The 13,403-nt window shown below is 49.3% G+C and overlaps 1 protein-coding gene across 2 annotated transcripts; it reads left to right on the forward strand.

Annotated features, from left to right (window-relative positions):
• Positions 1–593: 593 nt before the first annotated feature.
• Positions 594–13,164, forward strand: LOC128911818 (uncharacterized). Of its 2 annotated transcripts, XM_054207285.1 has the most exons (16): positions 594–656; positions 3,256–3,287; positions 3,566–3,619; positions 4,167–4,217; positions 4,688–4,717; positions 5,763–5,810; positions 5,903–5,946; positions 6,075–6,124; positions 6,922–7,142; positions 7,230–7,480; positions 8,138–8,272; positions 8,568–8,706; positions 9,185–9,238; positions 9,349–9,432; positions 10,538–10,807; positions 11,593–13,164. In XM_054207285.1, exons 1-16 carry the CDS (start codon positions 628–630, stop codon positions 11,610–11,612), a joined length of 1,512 nt encoding a protein of 503 aa, XP_054063260.1. In that variant the 5' UTR covers positions 594–627; the 3' UTR covers positions 11,613–13,164. The 2 variants fall into 2 exon arrangements, with proteins under 2 accessions (XP_054063260.1, XP_054063259.1); XM_054207284.1 differs by lacking the exon at positions 594–656 and having other exon boundaries at positions 1,593–3,287.
• The last annotated feature ends 239 nt before the right edge of the window (positions 13,165–13,403 follow it).

Consider the following 13,403-nt stretch of genomic DNA (forward strand, 5'->3'; position numbering starts at 1 on the left):
TGGATGGGGCTTGGAGCAACCTGGTCTGGTGGGAGGTGTCCCTGCCCAGGGCAGGGGGGTGGAACTGGATGGTCTTTAAGGTCCCTTCCAACCCAAACTACTCCATGATTCTATTCTATTCTAATATGTAATACCTAATATGTCCAGTATATGAATAGTATATACACATTTATGAAGGCATACCATATATATCTGTACCTATGCTGAGAGAGCATGTGTGTATAAGTGCGATATACATACATATGTGTATATACAAGTATGGATCTACAGAGCATATATCTAGTGCATGTGTATACTGGTGTAGCTAGTACACATATGTAGTGTGTATATACATACATACATATCTATACAGTATATACCTAATATACCAGTGTATGCCGTGTGTGTACGTAGCACCTGGTGCGTGTGTGTGTGTACAGCAGATGTACATAGACACGGACCCAGCACCCGGACCCAGCACCGTACGCCAGGCTTCCGGGGGATGCACAGGCGGCAGGGGCGTGGCCGGGGCGTGGCCGAGGGGCGTGGCCGCTATGGGGACCGCCCGCCCCTCCCGCCTGGGGAGGCGGTGCTTGCCCGCCGGGCCCCGCCGCGCCGCTCCCGCCTCCCGCTCCCGCCTCCTCCGCGATGTCCCGCCGCGGGCAGGAGCCCGACAGGTGAGCGGGGACGGGGGGGACCAGGGGGGCCCGGCTGCCCCTCGCCGTGCGCCGCCCCACCCCGGCCCCAGCGCTCTCCCCAGCATCCCCGGGAGCCCCCGGGCCTGGCCGGCATCCTCCCGCCCCTATACCCCCAGCAACTTACCTTCCCCCTCCCCGCATCCTCCCGATGCCCCCCTGCACCCCCAACCCTTCCCCCTGCACCCCCAGCCCCTCCCCGTGGCCCCCCTCCTCCCCCAGTCTCTCCCGATGTTTCCCTGCTCCCCCAGCCCCTCCCGACGTCCCCCTGCCCTCCCAGTCCCTCCCGATCCCCCTCCAGCATCCTCCCCAGCCCCCCAGCATCCTTCCAGCCCCATCCCCTCCCCACCCCCCCATCATCTGCATCCCCCAGCATCCTCCTATCTCCTCCATCTCCCCTTCCGTAGCCCCCGCCCCCAGCATCACCGCCCTCTCCATCGCTTCCCGTCCCCCCATCTCCCCCACCTTGCCGGACCCCAGCGAAGGTGCAGCGCCCAGAGGGTCCTCCCCCCCACTCTCTCCGCAAGCCGCAGCGGTTTTGGGGCGCAGGGCCCAGCCTTGCACCTGCAGCGGGGGTTCCCCAAGCCCTGCCCCTCCGCTCCCCCCCTTCCCCCGCCGCCGTGTCGGCGCAGCCTCCCGCGGCCCCGCTCGGCATCCTCTCCTCCGGCGAACAAAAGCGCTGGGCGAGCCAGCGCCGTTCCCGCTCCACCGGCTCCGCTCCGCCCCGGCCCCCCCGCTCCGCCTGCCCCCCCCGCCCCGCCCCGCTGCCCCGGCTACAGCCCGGGGATTGCCCTAACTGGCGGCAGCTGGGGCGGTGGAGAATGGAGCCTGTTTATCTCTCCCCTCTAAAGCCGGAGTCGCCCCGCTTTGGTTTTGCTTCAGCGGGGGCTGGGAAACACCATCACAACCGTGCAGGGCAGGGGGTGAAGCTGGCAATGCCTCTCTTTCCTATTGTAATTAATTTTGGCAATAATTTCTTACACTGAATAGGGCTGGGTCGTTTTTGGTTTTTTCTTCTCTCCCTGCTTCTCTCCTCCGGAGCGTGTTTTTTTAGCCCAGGAGGAGGGAAATGCAGCTGTGAGGGGTATAAGGCTGCTGCAGGCCAACCTTATTTAGCAAGTCAGCACTTGGTGGATGGGTTGCACAAACAGCACTTGGCTCGGGCCCCGTCTCTGGGGTATATCCAGGCTTTGTCCAAGTCTTGCAGATGCTATGTCATTATTTACTTATTTTTAAGATACAGTTTGGAAGCACAAACCCTGTTGTGTAATTTCCCATTCGTGCCCGCGGTGAAACCTTTGCCCAGTTTCTCCTGTGTGTCTTAACTGGCCGCAGCAGCGTTTTCCCTGCCCTTGGCAGATAAACTCTTCCAGCTCCAGGCTGCGTGGGAGCATCCCTGCGCTGCTGCCCGCCCCGCCATGCTTCACCCAGGACGCCCCCTTGCTTGCATCGCTTCACCTAGTGCCTCAGCCATACATTAGGGGATTACCTAATGTATGGCTGTCTTTACCACCTATTTATTTTTTGTATTTGAATTTTGTGTTTGAGCCAGCCCACCATGGCAGCAGCTGAGGCTCTGACCCCCGTGCTGATGTCCAGCCACTCCGGTGGCACCCCTCTGCTGTTGGTTCTGCCTTGGGGAGGTGGGGACCGGAGCGGACGGGCTCTGGATGCACGGTGGCAGCCCGGGAAGGTCAAAATCAGCCTCCTGAGCTAAGCTGCTGAAGAGTAACTCCTGCTGCTTGGCTCCGGCATCACCAGCATCCCGAGGCATCACCGAGGCATCACTGAAATCCCCCACCTGCCTCCAAAGAGTGAGGGAATATTTGATCTTTGCCTGCCCGCATGGCATATGGCTGCTGTTCCAGCTGGCCGCTGGCAGGGCGGAGGGGCTGGCGTAGTTGTTTGTGCCACCGAAGCGAAGGAGAGCTGGATGTCACCTGCTGGTTTACGGTAACTGCGCCCAGGGCAGTTCCCTTCCTCAGCAGCAGCTTTTATGGTGGTTATTCAGTCGGGCTGCAGGGAGGACATTGTGGAGCTTTGTGGAGCTTCACAGAAACATTTTCAGACCTGATCTTTACACATAAATGATAAAAGCAGCACATTTCCCCTTTCTGAGAGCAAACGGGGACTGAAGGTTGGTCTGGCTTTGCCACAGATGGGCGATGGGGTCTGTTGGAGTCATCTGCCATGTCTGAGCCACCGCATTTATCTGAGCTTCACACCTCACCGAAGAAGATTGGTTGGATTCCCACCAAAACCAATGGGCGCCTGGCACACAAACACCGGGCGCTTTGCAAAAGGGGCTGGGGCCGAGGGTTTGTGCCAGAGGGAAACATGCGCAGCAGAGCCAGGCGTCCCTGGCACGGCAAGGGCGAGAGCCGGGGCCATGAGTGATGATAGAGAAAATTAATTTTTAATCACCAACCTCCCATCCTAAGTAACCTTAGGTTACCTCTGATTCCCTGGCTAAGCCAGGGAGCGATGCCAGCGGGCAGGGAGGTGGGTAAATGCCAGCTCGTGTGAAGGTGTGGCAAAGGTCTGACCGATCTGCTCACGTATTGCCCGTTTTATCTTCCAGCGGAGCTGAGTCCCTCTCGTCAGATGAAAAAGGTACAGTAATTTTGTGAAATACAGCACGTCAAATGGGTTTGTTATGAAAAATGCCCATCCTTTGGAACAGGAACGACGATTTTATAACTGCTGGCTTTAAAAAATACAGTGTAATGCTCTATGCTGATGAATAAGAGTTTTGATTTTTTATACTGATTTTTAAAATTGTCATTCCTTTGCTATTTATTCCCTTCCTCTGACCTGCATAGTACAAAAACGCCAAGAGAAGAGTTAAATTTCTTTCAAGCTTATGTGCTCTGCCTGCTTTTCTCTTGCAGAGGTGGCGGCCGGCAGTGCGGAGGGAGAGGGCTCAGCCGAGGAGCACCCAGTGGGTGAGCACACCCGTGGCTGGTGGCTTTCCCCGCACGTGGGGTGGCGGGGACAGCCTCGCGCCCCCCATTGCCCCCGTGATAAAACCGCAGTGTAGACACTGCTGCAACTCCTCAAGTCACTTGCTTTGCAATACTGGTTTCTCTTCAACTTATGCATGTGGCGCATCCCCATGAGTCATGTCACTGGTGGAACACACCGGCTCCCACTGATGCTTCTCCCATCTCATGTGAAAACCATAATTTAACTGGGTGAACTGGGATGTGCCATGGGTGAAGCTCCTGAATAGTCCCAGTTTGTATGAAATATTAAAATTAGGCATCTTGAACATCACACATACCCTTTAGAAGGGCCTGACCCCTAAGTCTTCTCTGATGCTAGGATTTGATGCTCTGATGCTCCTCTCTGCCTCAGTGTTTTTTCTACTCTGTTACGCTATCTAACTTGCTGACCAACCTGATGTATTTAAACTTCTTATTGTATCCTTTTACTTACTTGTGGCATTGCTTTATTTCATTCTGCCTGTGATTAACGGGGTGTTTTGTTAAGGAGAGGATGGTTCCGAAAACAGCTCCAGCAGTAGCTCGGAAGAGGAGTCAGGTGAGCATCGCTTTGCGGTATTTTCTCCGTTTTGAAATGTATGTTCAGTTTCAACCAGCTTCTTTTCATGGGAACGGTCTTAGGGTTATTGTATAAGACTGTTAATTCAGTGATTGCATGCTGAAAAGCAGAATGATATTATTGTGAGCAAATGATTTCCTAGCCGCTCCGTTTTGAGCAGAGCAATAATAGAGGAGCAGCAGCTAATGTTGCTTTAGCCTCGTAGACACAATACAGGCAGATGTTTTTACACCACAGTAGTTGTCCAAACACCAAGAGGCTATAAATCTGCTTAAAAGTTGGCAGCAAAAGTGGCAAAACAGGATGGACAGGAAAAGAATTAAAGGAAGCGTTTGCTGTTGATGAAAAGCCTGCGGGTTTGCGCTTACATGGGTTACACCACCAGCAGTTTATTCTGGTTTCACGCGAGGTTGATAGTCTTTAGTAATCACAAACCTTTTTCTCATCAGATGCGGAGGAGTCGGATGGAGGAAGGTCGGGTGAGTGTGCTTTTATTTTGTTCCTTGTATCCGCCTTGCAAGGCGTGGGGGAGCCAACCCCGCTGAGTGATGCGCAAGGGGAGTGAGATGCGATGGCAAGAGGCTGATTTAGTGCTGGCCCAGCCGTCACCTCCATGTCTTTCGTACAACCCCTTGCTAGAGAGCACACCTGAGGAAAGGGGGGTGGCATGTGCCGTCCCTCGATACGCAAACAGAGCCCCGGCGCAGGGCTGTGGGTGCAGGGAGCTGCCGGTGGGAGCCGAGGGTAGCCCCGGGCCACTGCAGCCCCGCTGCAGCTCGGGGACAGAAATAGCATCGCTGCGGGCAGGGAGCCAAGGCGTTGGCGGGTGTTTGCCTGATGTTTTCCAGGCTGTTTGCTGCAGCGATACATTTTCTGCCTTCTCCCGCATCTGCCTGCCGGCCCAGGAGGGTGGTGTTGTCCCGGGGCTGGAGTCCCTGCTGGCCGGGAGGGGCGTTGGTGGGACGGGGAGCAGGAGCGAGCAGCATGGCGCCCGCGTCCCCGCACGACGGCAGGCACCCCGTCACAACACCTCCTCACGACTGCTCTGCCACGCGGCTTCTGCAAAATCCACCCTTCGGGCTAAAAGCTTTTGCCCGATGCGTCAGCTCTGTTGGCTGTCGGCGGTGTTGGGTTTCGTAAGGAGGATTCAGGCACTTTTCAATCATTTTGGGGACAAATACGTCGCTCTCGCATGCTTTCCTGCCCACTGGGAAGCACCTTTGCCAGCTTGCGTGCTGGTGATTGAACTTTGTACTTGGCATGATAAAATTCATCGTGGGGATTAATAATTTTTTAACCCCTGTCAAAAATTTCCAGTAGTTTGGGCAAGTTATGCGATCTGGCAAATGTTGCATCCTGCACCCGCAGGCGTGCAAGTGTGCGTGCAAGAACTTCGCCTTAGGAGTATTCTCCTGGGGTATTTTTTTGATCTAAGCAAATTAAACTAGTGGGTTGTCCTGGCTGAATACGGGAGCAGAAACTGGCTGGAGGCTGAGGTATTTGCTGCAAACTTCTTTTTTGTAGATGAGGAACAGGAGGAGAAGGAACCGCTACCGCGCTGCAATGAATCAGGTAGTAGCAGATCTCTTGAGGGCTGGGTTTTATTTTTCTGAGCGTTGAATTACTTTGCTTTTAATGAGCTGATCTTCCTGTTTTCTCACTAGGAGTGAACTGTCTGCCACCCTGCGAGCACTGCAGAAATGTAAACGTATGTTTATAAAAAAAAAAAAACAAAAACACCCCAAACCCCGCATATTTTGCAGGAGATAATCTGCAAATTGTAATTCTGCGCTCCCGTCACATTTTTAAATATGTATTTTTCTTTTATCTATGTAGGACCAGAAGGAGCAAGTGACCCCCAGGAGACTTGCTGGAGGACAGCATGCGTATGTTTTATTTTAATATGATGGGTATACATTTATATTGTTCTCATCAAGTTACTTCTCTCTCCAATTTAAGTGGGAAAAAGACTAATTTGGTGCACAAATACATTTGGAGTTATAACGGATGCCCCCAAATCCTTAAAAATAAACAATTTAGAGCAGCTTCCCTTGCTGCCTCCAGATCTTGGTCCAAGAAAGCTCTTAGGACGGCTTCCTGCCTGCCTCATCTTGCTGCAGTAATTAACATCAGGCACATTTTTATGTGCTTTTTCATTCTGGACACACATGAGGGGTCTTGCCCTGCTTTGCAGGAATACTCATCCTCACCATTTGCACTGACCTTGCATTTTTTGCTGGACGCCGGCCTTGTGCTCCCTCTCTCTGGCTTGGAAGTTGTCGTGGCTGTGTGATGTCGGTGGCGTTCGTGTGTGATGTCGGTGGCGTCTGTGCGTGGTGTGGGTGTTGTCAGTGTACGATGTTGGCTCCGACATTGATGGGAGCTGGGCTGAGTCCTTCGTGTAAAAGCAGCTGCTTTGCTTGCAGGAAATGTTATGCAAAACGTTCATTACAGCTATTTTGCAGGCACTGGCTGGGTCCTCCCGGACAGTTTTTAACACTTCAGTGACGGTTTAAACATAGAACTGGAGAAAAAAAATTGTTGTGGCATCTGTGCTATCCAGATAAAGTGCTCTGTGCTTGTTGGGAAGGGAGCTTCTCTGTTATCCCTTGCAAACCACATTTTTATGGTATTTACTAGGCGGCAGAAACTAAACTAACCAGGTCACTCTTGCCCACGGCAGGGTGCAGCTGGACGCCGAGGGGACTTACCAGTGCAGCCTCACGGGCTTGATTTTTGAGGTCACAGAGGCCGTTAAAATCACATATTCCCTCTTATCCTGGAGCAAATACGCCAACCTCGTGGAAAAGCCGTGGATCGTGGGCGGCCCTCTCTTCGACGTGTGCTGCGACTCGTCCCACGCTCTTACCTCCATCCAGTTTCCCCACTCCCTCTGCCTCGGCGGTGAGTGCCGGCCACCGGCCCGGCGGGCGCGGGAGGCTGCCGGCTCCCCGGCGCAGGAGGCGCTGAGACATCCCTGTGTCCCCGCAGATCATGGCGCTGGCATGGCCTTCAAGGTTTTGCACATCAAAGGCGAGGGCGCAGCCATCGAGCCCTCCGCCGACTACTCGGCCTCGCACGTGAAGTGGCTGGTGAGCTCGCTCTCACCGGTGGGACCGCTCATCCAGAGCCAGGAGCCCGTGCAGTACCACGGCGCCGTCATCCTCTACAAAGTCGTCGACCAGCATCCCTCCTTATCCTTTCGGGTCTACGTGGCTACAAACAACGACTCCTTTATAAAGGTGTGGCTCGTGTCAGGGCTGCAGGGTGATGTGACATAGAAACACTGGTAGGGCTGGTTATGGGGATGTTGTGTTCAGGATGGGGTACAGTGAAGAGATGCTCTTCTCTCGCCCCAGTGTTTGCATGCAAAGCTCTGGAGAGAGAAATATATATATTTTTATATATGCATAACAAGACTTCCGTACCGAAAAGGTCTGCCAACTTAGGACATGATACTTAAGCAGTTGTACCAGCCCATGTGCTCACTCCCAAGCTGCTAGAGAAAGGAAATACATCAGAAACCTGTTTACCACTAAAAGCCACGGAGCTCAGGATTTATACCTAAAAGGGCTTGTCTTCTCACCCGTTCCCCGCTACAATATGTAGGCAAACACCAAGAAAGGACAGCAATGAATAACCTTCCTTTTACTGGGGTTGCAGACCTCTTCTATCTAATTTCACCCACGTAGCAGAACAACTGAAGAAGTTTATTTGATGTTTATTGAGGATGGTGTTTAGCGCACAGCTTTCTGTAAATTTTGCCCTGTGGAACAGGTCATGGACACTTCATAGAGCTGGGGACAGAGAAAAGCCCAAGGAGCCGCATTAGCACAGGTTTTAAATGTTAATTCCTTTACCGAAGTGAGTAACCTTTAAATCGTATTTTTAAATTTTAGGATATCGCAAGAGCTGTAAAACATTCAAATAAGAAATTCATTAAGATTGACAAGCCCCCTGTATGCCAAAAATTACTACAGAACGGAAAGAGGTATAGATTAGTTTGTGAGCCAGAAGCTGAAATAACTCCAGAGGTAAGTCCCTTACACCACCCTCATTTCATGCATTGCGGCTTCATTAGAAATGTGGTACGACGTGACTTTTCCTGCGCTAGCGTTAAGGGCATTTTTCACATTCTTTTTCCACTGCTGCAGAAAGCATTTGCCTCTTGGAGCCCTAAAATATCGGGGTGAAATCCTGATGCTAAAGTCAACAGCAAAACTCTGGGAGGGTTGGAGTTGGGCTCAGATTTGTGCCAACAGCCAAATACCTCCTCTTTAGTTTATGTTTTGGGTAAATATTTATTTTTAACATATTTACATTGCATAGGAAATTGAATTTGTTGACGGATCTCTCTTGAAACTAAAAAGTTACATTGAAGTCTATTTGGAGAAACCCGACGACTTCACCTTGTCTTTGGTTGAGCTGGAGTCTGATGCGACCGTATGGAAGGCAAAGCTACGAGAGAGTGAGTCTTTGGGCTTCCACCACGGGTTTCTTCCCGCTGGAAAGATGCAGGAGTTGGGGTATAATTCAGCCCTTGGATACACTGAAATCCCTGCTGTTAAAGTGGCGAGGTTTGGAGCTGGAAGTGTTAAAACACGAAGGGAAGAGCTCCGGGGGGTCACGCAGGGGATGTTGCAGTAACCTGCAGCATCCCTCTTCAGCAAACAGGCGAAGGCCTCGGGGATGCGGGCCGTGCGGGAGGACGCTCCGCTTTAGTTTTACTTACTGGGAATAATACTCAATCCTTACTGCGTATTATAGGTGGCGTGCTGCAGCACGTTGGATAAAAGGGGAAAAGTCATCTCATTAATAGAAAATCTTAGGTCAGCAGCCGGAATCCACCCAGCAGCTTGGGTTTGTGCCAGGGAGTTGCTGGATGTAGGGCACAGCAATGGGAGTTCCTACCTCACCTTTTGTTTCCTCCGAAAACTGTTTCCCAGGTGACTGGATCCATTACGATCAGAACAAAAACGAGCAGAAAAGAAGCGCAGCGGGTAAGTTGATTTGAGGCGAAGTCGGCGTTGCCTATTTTCTGTGCACCTCGCTTGCCATTGCAGCTCGAGCGACGTGCAAGAAGTAACATCAGCTCCCGCTTGCTTTTTAGGCGTCAAAAAACGGAAAACAGCCCTCAGCATTTCGGAAGAAGAGGAGCTCTGTAGCAAAAAGCAGAAAACCGGCAACACTGAAGGTAGAGCATTTCTGTGTCATTTTAAATAACAGGTTTGGATTGTCTTTTTGTTCTGTTTTTTTATATCCCATGAATTGAACCTGAGCTCACTTCTTTTTAAGAGCGTGGGAGGGGATATAGGAGGGGAAAGCGCTGCTTTTGTAGATACGGGATTTGTACCTACATTTGTGTGTTTTGGTACACTTTCATTCCGTTGGTAAATAAACAGGGAGAAGCAGCTAGGAAATTTGATTTAAAAGGGTCAGCTAAAATGGTATTGTCTTCTAAGACTGGGCAACAGTTATGTTTTTGGAAGGAGCTTCTGCTACCTGTCTCAGATTTATTTTGCATTTGGGATGTCTCCTGAGCTATAAGCAGCTGAGTTTTTCTGGAAAAAAAAAAAAAAATGATCTCGCGTTTATTGTTGACGCGTGATGTCCCGATGGTCAGGAATGCTTGGTGTCTGGGAGCTGCCACCCAGAAACTCCTCATTTACTACTCGTTCCTTGGAAAAAAATACAGAAGAAATAATGTTAGTTCAATAAATAATGGGCAAAAAAATAATCAGCAAAAGTAGCCACGTAGCCACCAGAGGGAGAGCTTCCATCTCTCAAAACTTCAGTTGTATGTGAAATTGGTGACGCGGAGAAGGAAAGCAGCTCGCGCCGTGTAACAGCACGGGCTGAGGCTTCTGAGCCGTTGTAATTAAAAGGAAAAACAAACGTCACCTTTCTGGAGCAGCTGTAGGTTTCAGGAACAACAGGCATCTGAACTTGCTGGGAGGTAAGGAGTGCTTAGCGGGGCCTTAACGTTATATATCTCAAAATCTCTGGGTGCTTGGTAACCTAACGTACCAAGGGAGGTTCTTCTGCTGGATGAATAGCTGCTTATAAATGGGGAAAAAGCCCTTTACAACAGGAATCGTGCAATCAGATGTTACCATCTTCATGAGCCAGACTTCTTAGTCCTTCAGGAGCTCTTCTCCAGCGCTTGGCTCTGACCTTGCTGGATAACCTGGATAATAAGATCACCTTCCTCGTATGTCCCTGGCCACGCACAAAGCTAATAGTGTCAGTTTAATGACAAGAGCAATGTTAAATCTGATTTTTGTTCCATGTCTTTTCAGATGGAATCGAACCAAAAACCTTAACTGATCGGCAGCTGATGGTGATCGCAAAGTTGTTTGGTCGGCAGTGGAGAGAAATCGCCATTGAGTGTCTTCAGATGGAAATGAAAGACATTGAGCAGATTCAGGCAACGGAGGAAGAAGTTAACATGCAAAAGTTTCTGCTGTTAAGCAAGTGGAGAGACAGAGAAAAAAGCAATGGAACTGCAGAAGCTTTGTACAGAAGTCTCCATGAAAAAGCACCCTATGAGATACTGCAAGCCCTGCAAGGTATCGCCTCCCCATTTTATTTATTTAATTACATCACTGTGTTTCGGATGTATTTTAAGAACTTGCATCGGAGAGTTTACCGAATACCTAGTACGTGTTTTACTGTGTAGGTCAAAGTTGTCTCCCTTCTCGTATTAATAATGACTGACTGACTTGTGTCATTTTTATACTTCCCTTCAGAAACTGATATAAAATGAACAATTTTTTGGCTGTGTTGGGAGTGCTGGGTGCGTGACCTGGCTGTCGTGGCCAAACCGGTCGGCGTTACATACCTAAACCAATTCTTGATTTTCCTCAAGGAGTCCAAAGAAGAGATGTTGGGGTCTTTATTCTTATGTATTTTAGGAACAGTTAATTAACACCTTCCCCGGTAGATGACTTAGTGGGTCGGTCCTGCAGACCCCTGTGTGTCTGTATGTCCTTACTGCCCACGGGTGCTCCCACCGATTTCTGGGGGTCTCTTTATGTTTGGTTCACCTTGTGCAAACCACAGTTGTTCAGTGGGCTGAGAACTCAGCCAGCCAAGGGGAGCCTTTCTCAAAAACTAAATATATATATTTTTTATTTTTTTTTTATTTTTTTTTTTCTGGAACAGGCAAAACTTTGTTCTTTCTTAATTCTCCCTAAAAGCAACCTGCCTGTTCGTGCTCCCTCACAAACCCGTCTGCACCACAGCCTCCTGCTGTCTCACGGGGTTTTAATACGTTTATTATTCAACTCGAATATTGCAATAACTTGTAGAGGTCAGATAACCTCGGCGTGTTTGTGCGTGTTCCTTTCCTCAGGTTTCTCGGAGGGATGCTGAGCGGGTGAAGCCGGAGCTAGGAGCGCGGTGGGAGCGAAGCTTCTCCGGCCGCTTCCCTGGGATCCCGCTGAGGTTGGGGAAGGAAGATGCAGGGCATCACCACTCAGTGGGCTGCGTAGGCAGGATCTTCGCAAGAAATGTGAATAATGAAATTTGGCGCAGCTATAAGCACACGTCGGGCTTTCGGGAGCAATTCCTCACGCGGTGGATCCCAGCATCGCGGCGGGGGGAAAACCCAACACTGCCACCCAGCTTTGTCCCATCTGAGCCAGTCCTAAAAGACATGAACACTGGAAAAAAACAGTTTACCTTATTCAGGTATATGATCGTTGTCTGGAAACGTTTTTATTGACATCAGGGAAAGACAGGGAGAAAAGTTATGCAGGAACTTTCATCCCCTTAAACAAAAAAAAAAAATTGAACTGCCAAAATCATGAGGTCCATTGTATTTCTCACAGATGCCCAAGATCAGGGAAGAATAATCCTAAACTTGCAGATAATTTCCTTTGCGTAATCACTGTATATATACATAATTACTGTATATACTTGTGTACATTCAGTCCTTGTTAAGCTGTGGTTCTGTCTTCTAAAAACCCGAAGGCTGGTTTCACGGGCACACCACTATTAACTCCAGGCAGCTTTGAATTTTCCCTGGGAATTTCTTCTTCACTCTTTTCTGTATAGTCTGTCAATTTTTATAAGATAATTTTTTACGTTGTATAATTTTTTTTGTTTTATAAACTTTTTATAATTTTTTTTTTCTTTTACTTGATTAATTTTAACTTGAATAGAATTAGGTGCTTAAACAAAAATGGGAGAAGCCAAAATCTCTGCGAAGGCTGTTATTCTCTCGGCAGTGCGCGTACAACATACGACAGAATTGGAAAAGATTTGGAAATAATGTTATTTGCGGAAGAGAGCGGTGACCTGATACGGGAGATTGTCTTGTTTTTAAAGACACGGGATTCTTTTGATCATCTTCCTCTGCATATGTTTATGAAAGAAAAAGCATACTTTTAAAAAATAAGGATTAAACCGGAAACATTTACACTATTTATGTATGATTTTGGATTTTTAAAGAAATTTTATTTTAGCTATTGGATGAAATGTTGCAAGATTGCTGTATGGTGTGGGCCGTCTTTCCAATCTTTGCTGCCCCACTGCTATGTAGATCCCGGGGGGTGGCAGATGAAAAGGGCTGTGTTGGTGCTCAGGACCCTGCGGGCTCTGCTGCCGAAGGGGATTTTAGGGGAAAAAATTGCTGTGGGAGGCAGGGAGGCTCGTGTGGGGCTCTCCAGCCCCAGGCAGAGCTGCCCCTGGCTCCTCTCCGGGACAAGTGGGGGGAAAATTGACATCAAGGGAACCGTTAAAATACCTGATAAAAAAGGAAGTTCTAATAGAGTCCTCTGGTCAAAAGCAGAATTCAGTAAATCTAAGCTAGAAATAGGATGTTTATTTATAATAATGAGGGTAATTGGATAACATAGCAGATGGTCAATGGAGATGATAAGGTCTTCAACCTTCAGGTTCTTTAAATCAAAATAAAGAAGCCTTGTTAGAAAAAAAAGTATGTTGTATTTCTGTGCTTTTCAGTTTGGCTTTGGCCAGTTCTTGCAGACAGAAGGAATTAAACCATCACGGTTCCATCATGGCACCAAAGCGTGAGGTTGCTCTTACCTTACAACTTGGTCTCCGTTGCCCTTGGTCTGTGGGACCAGGGCTCAAGCGGTGGGAGTTTATAAAGATTATAATATTTATAAGATTACATTATAATGTTTATAAGGTTACACA

The sequence above is a fragment of the Rissa tridactyla genome, chromosome 6, assembly GCF_028500815.1.
Source record: "Rissa tridactyla isolate bRisTri1 chromosome 6, bRisTri1.patW.cur.20221130, whole genome shotgun sequence".
In the NCBI taxonomy this organism is placed as follows: Eukaryota; Metazoa; Chordata; class Aves; order Charadriiformes; family Laridae; genus Rissa; species Rissa tridactyla.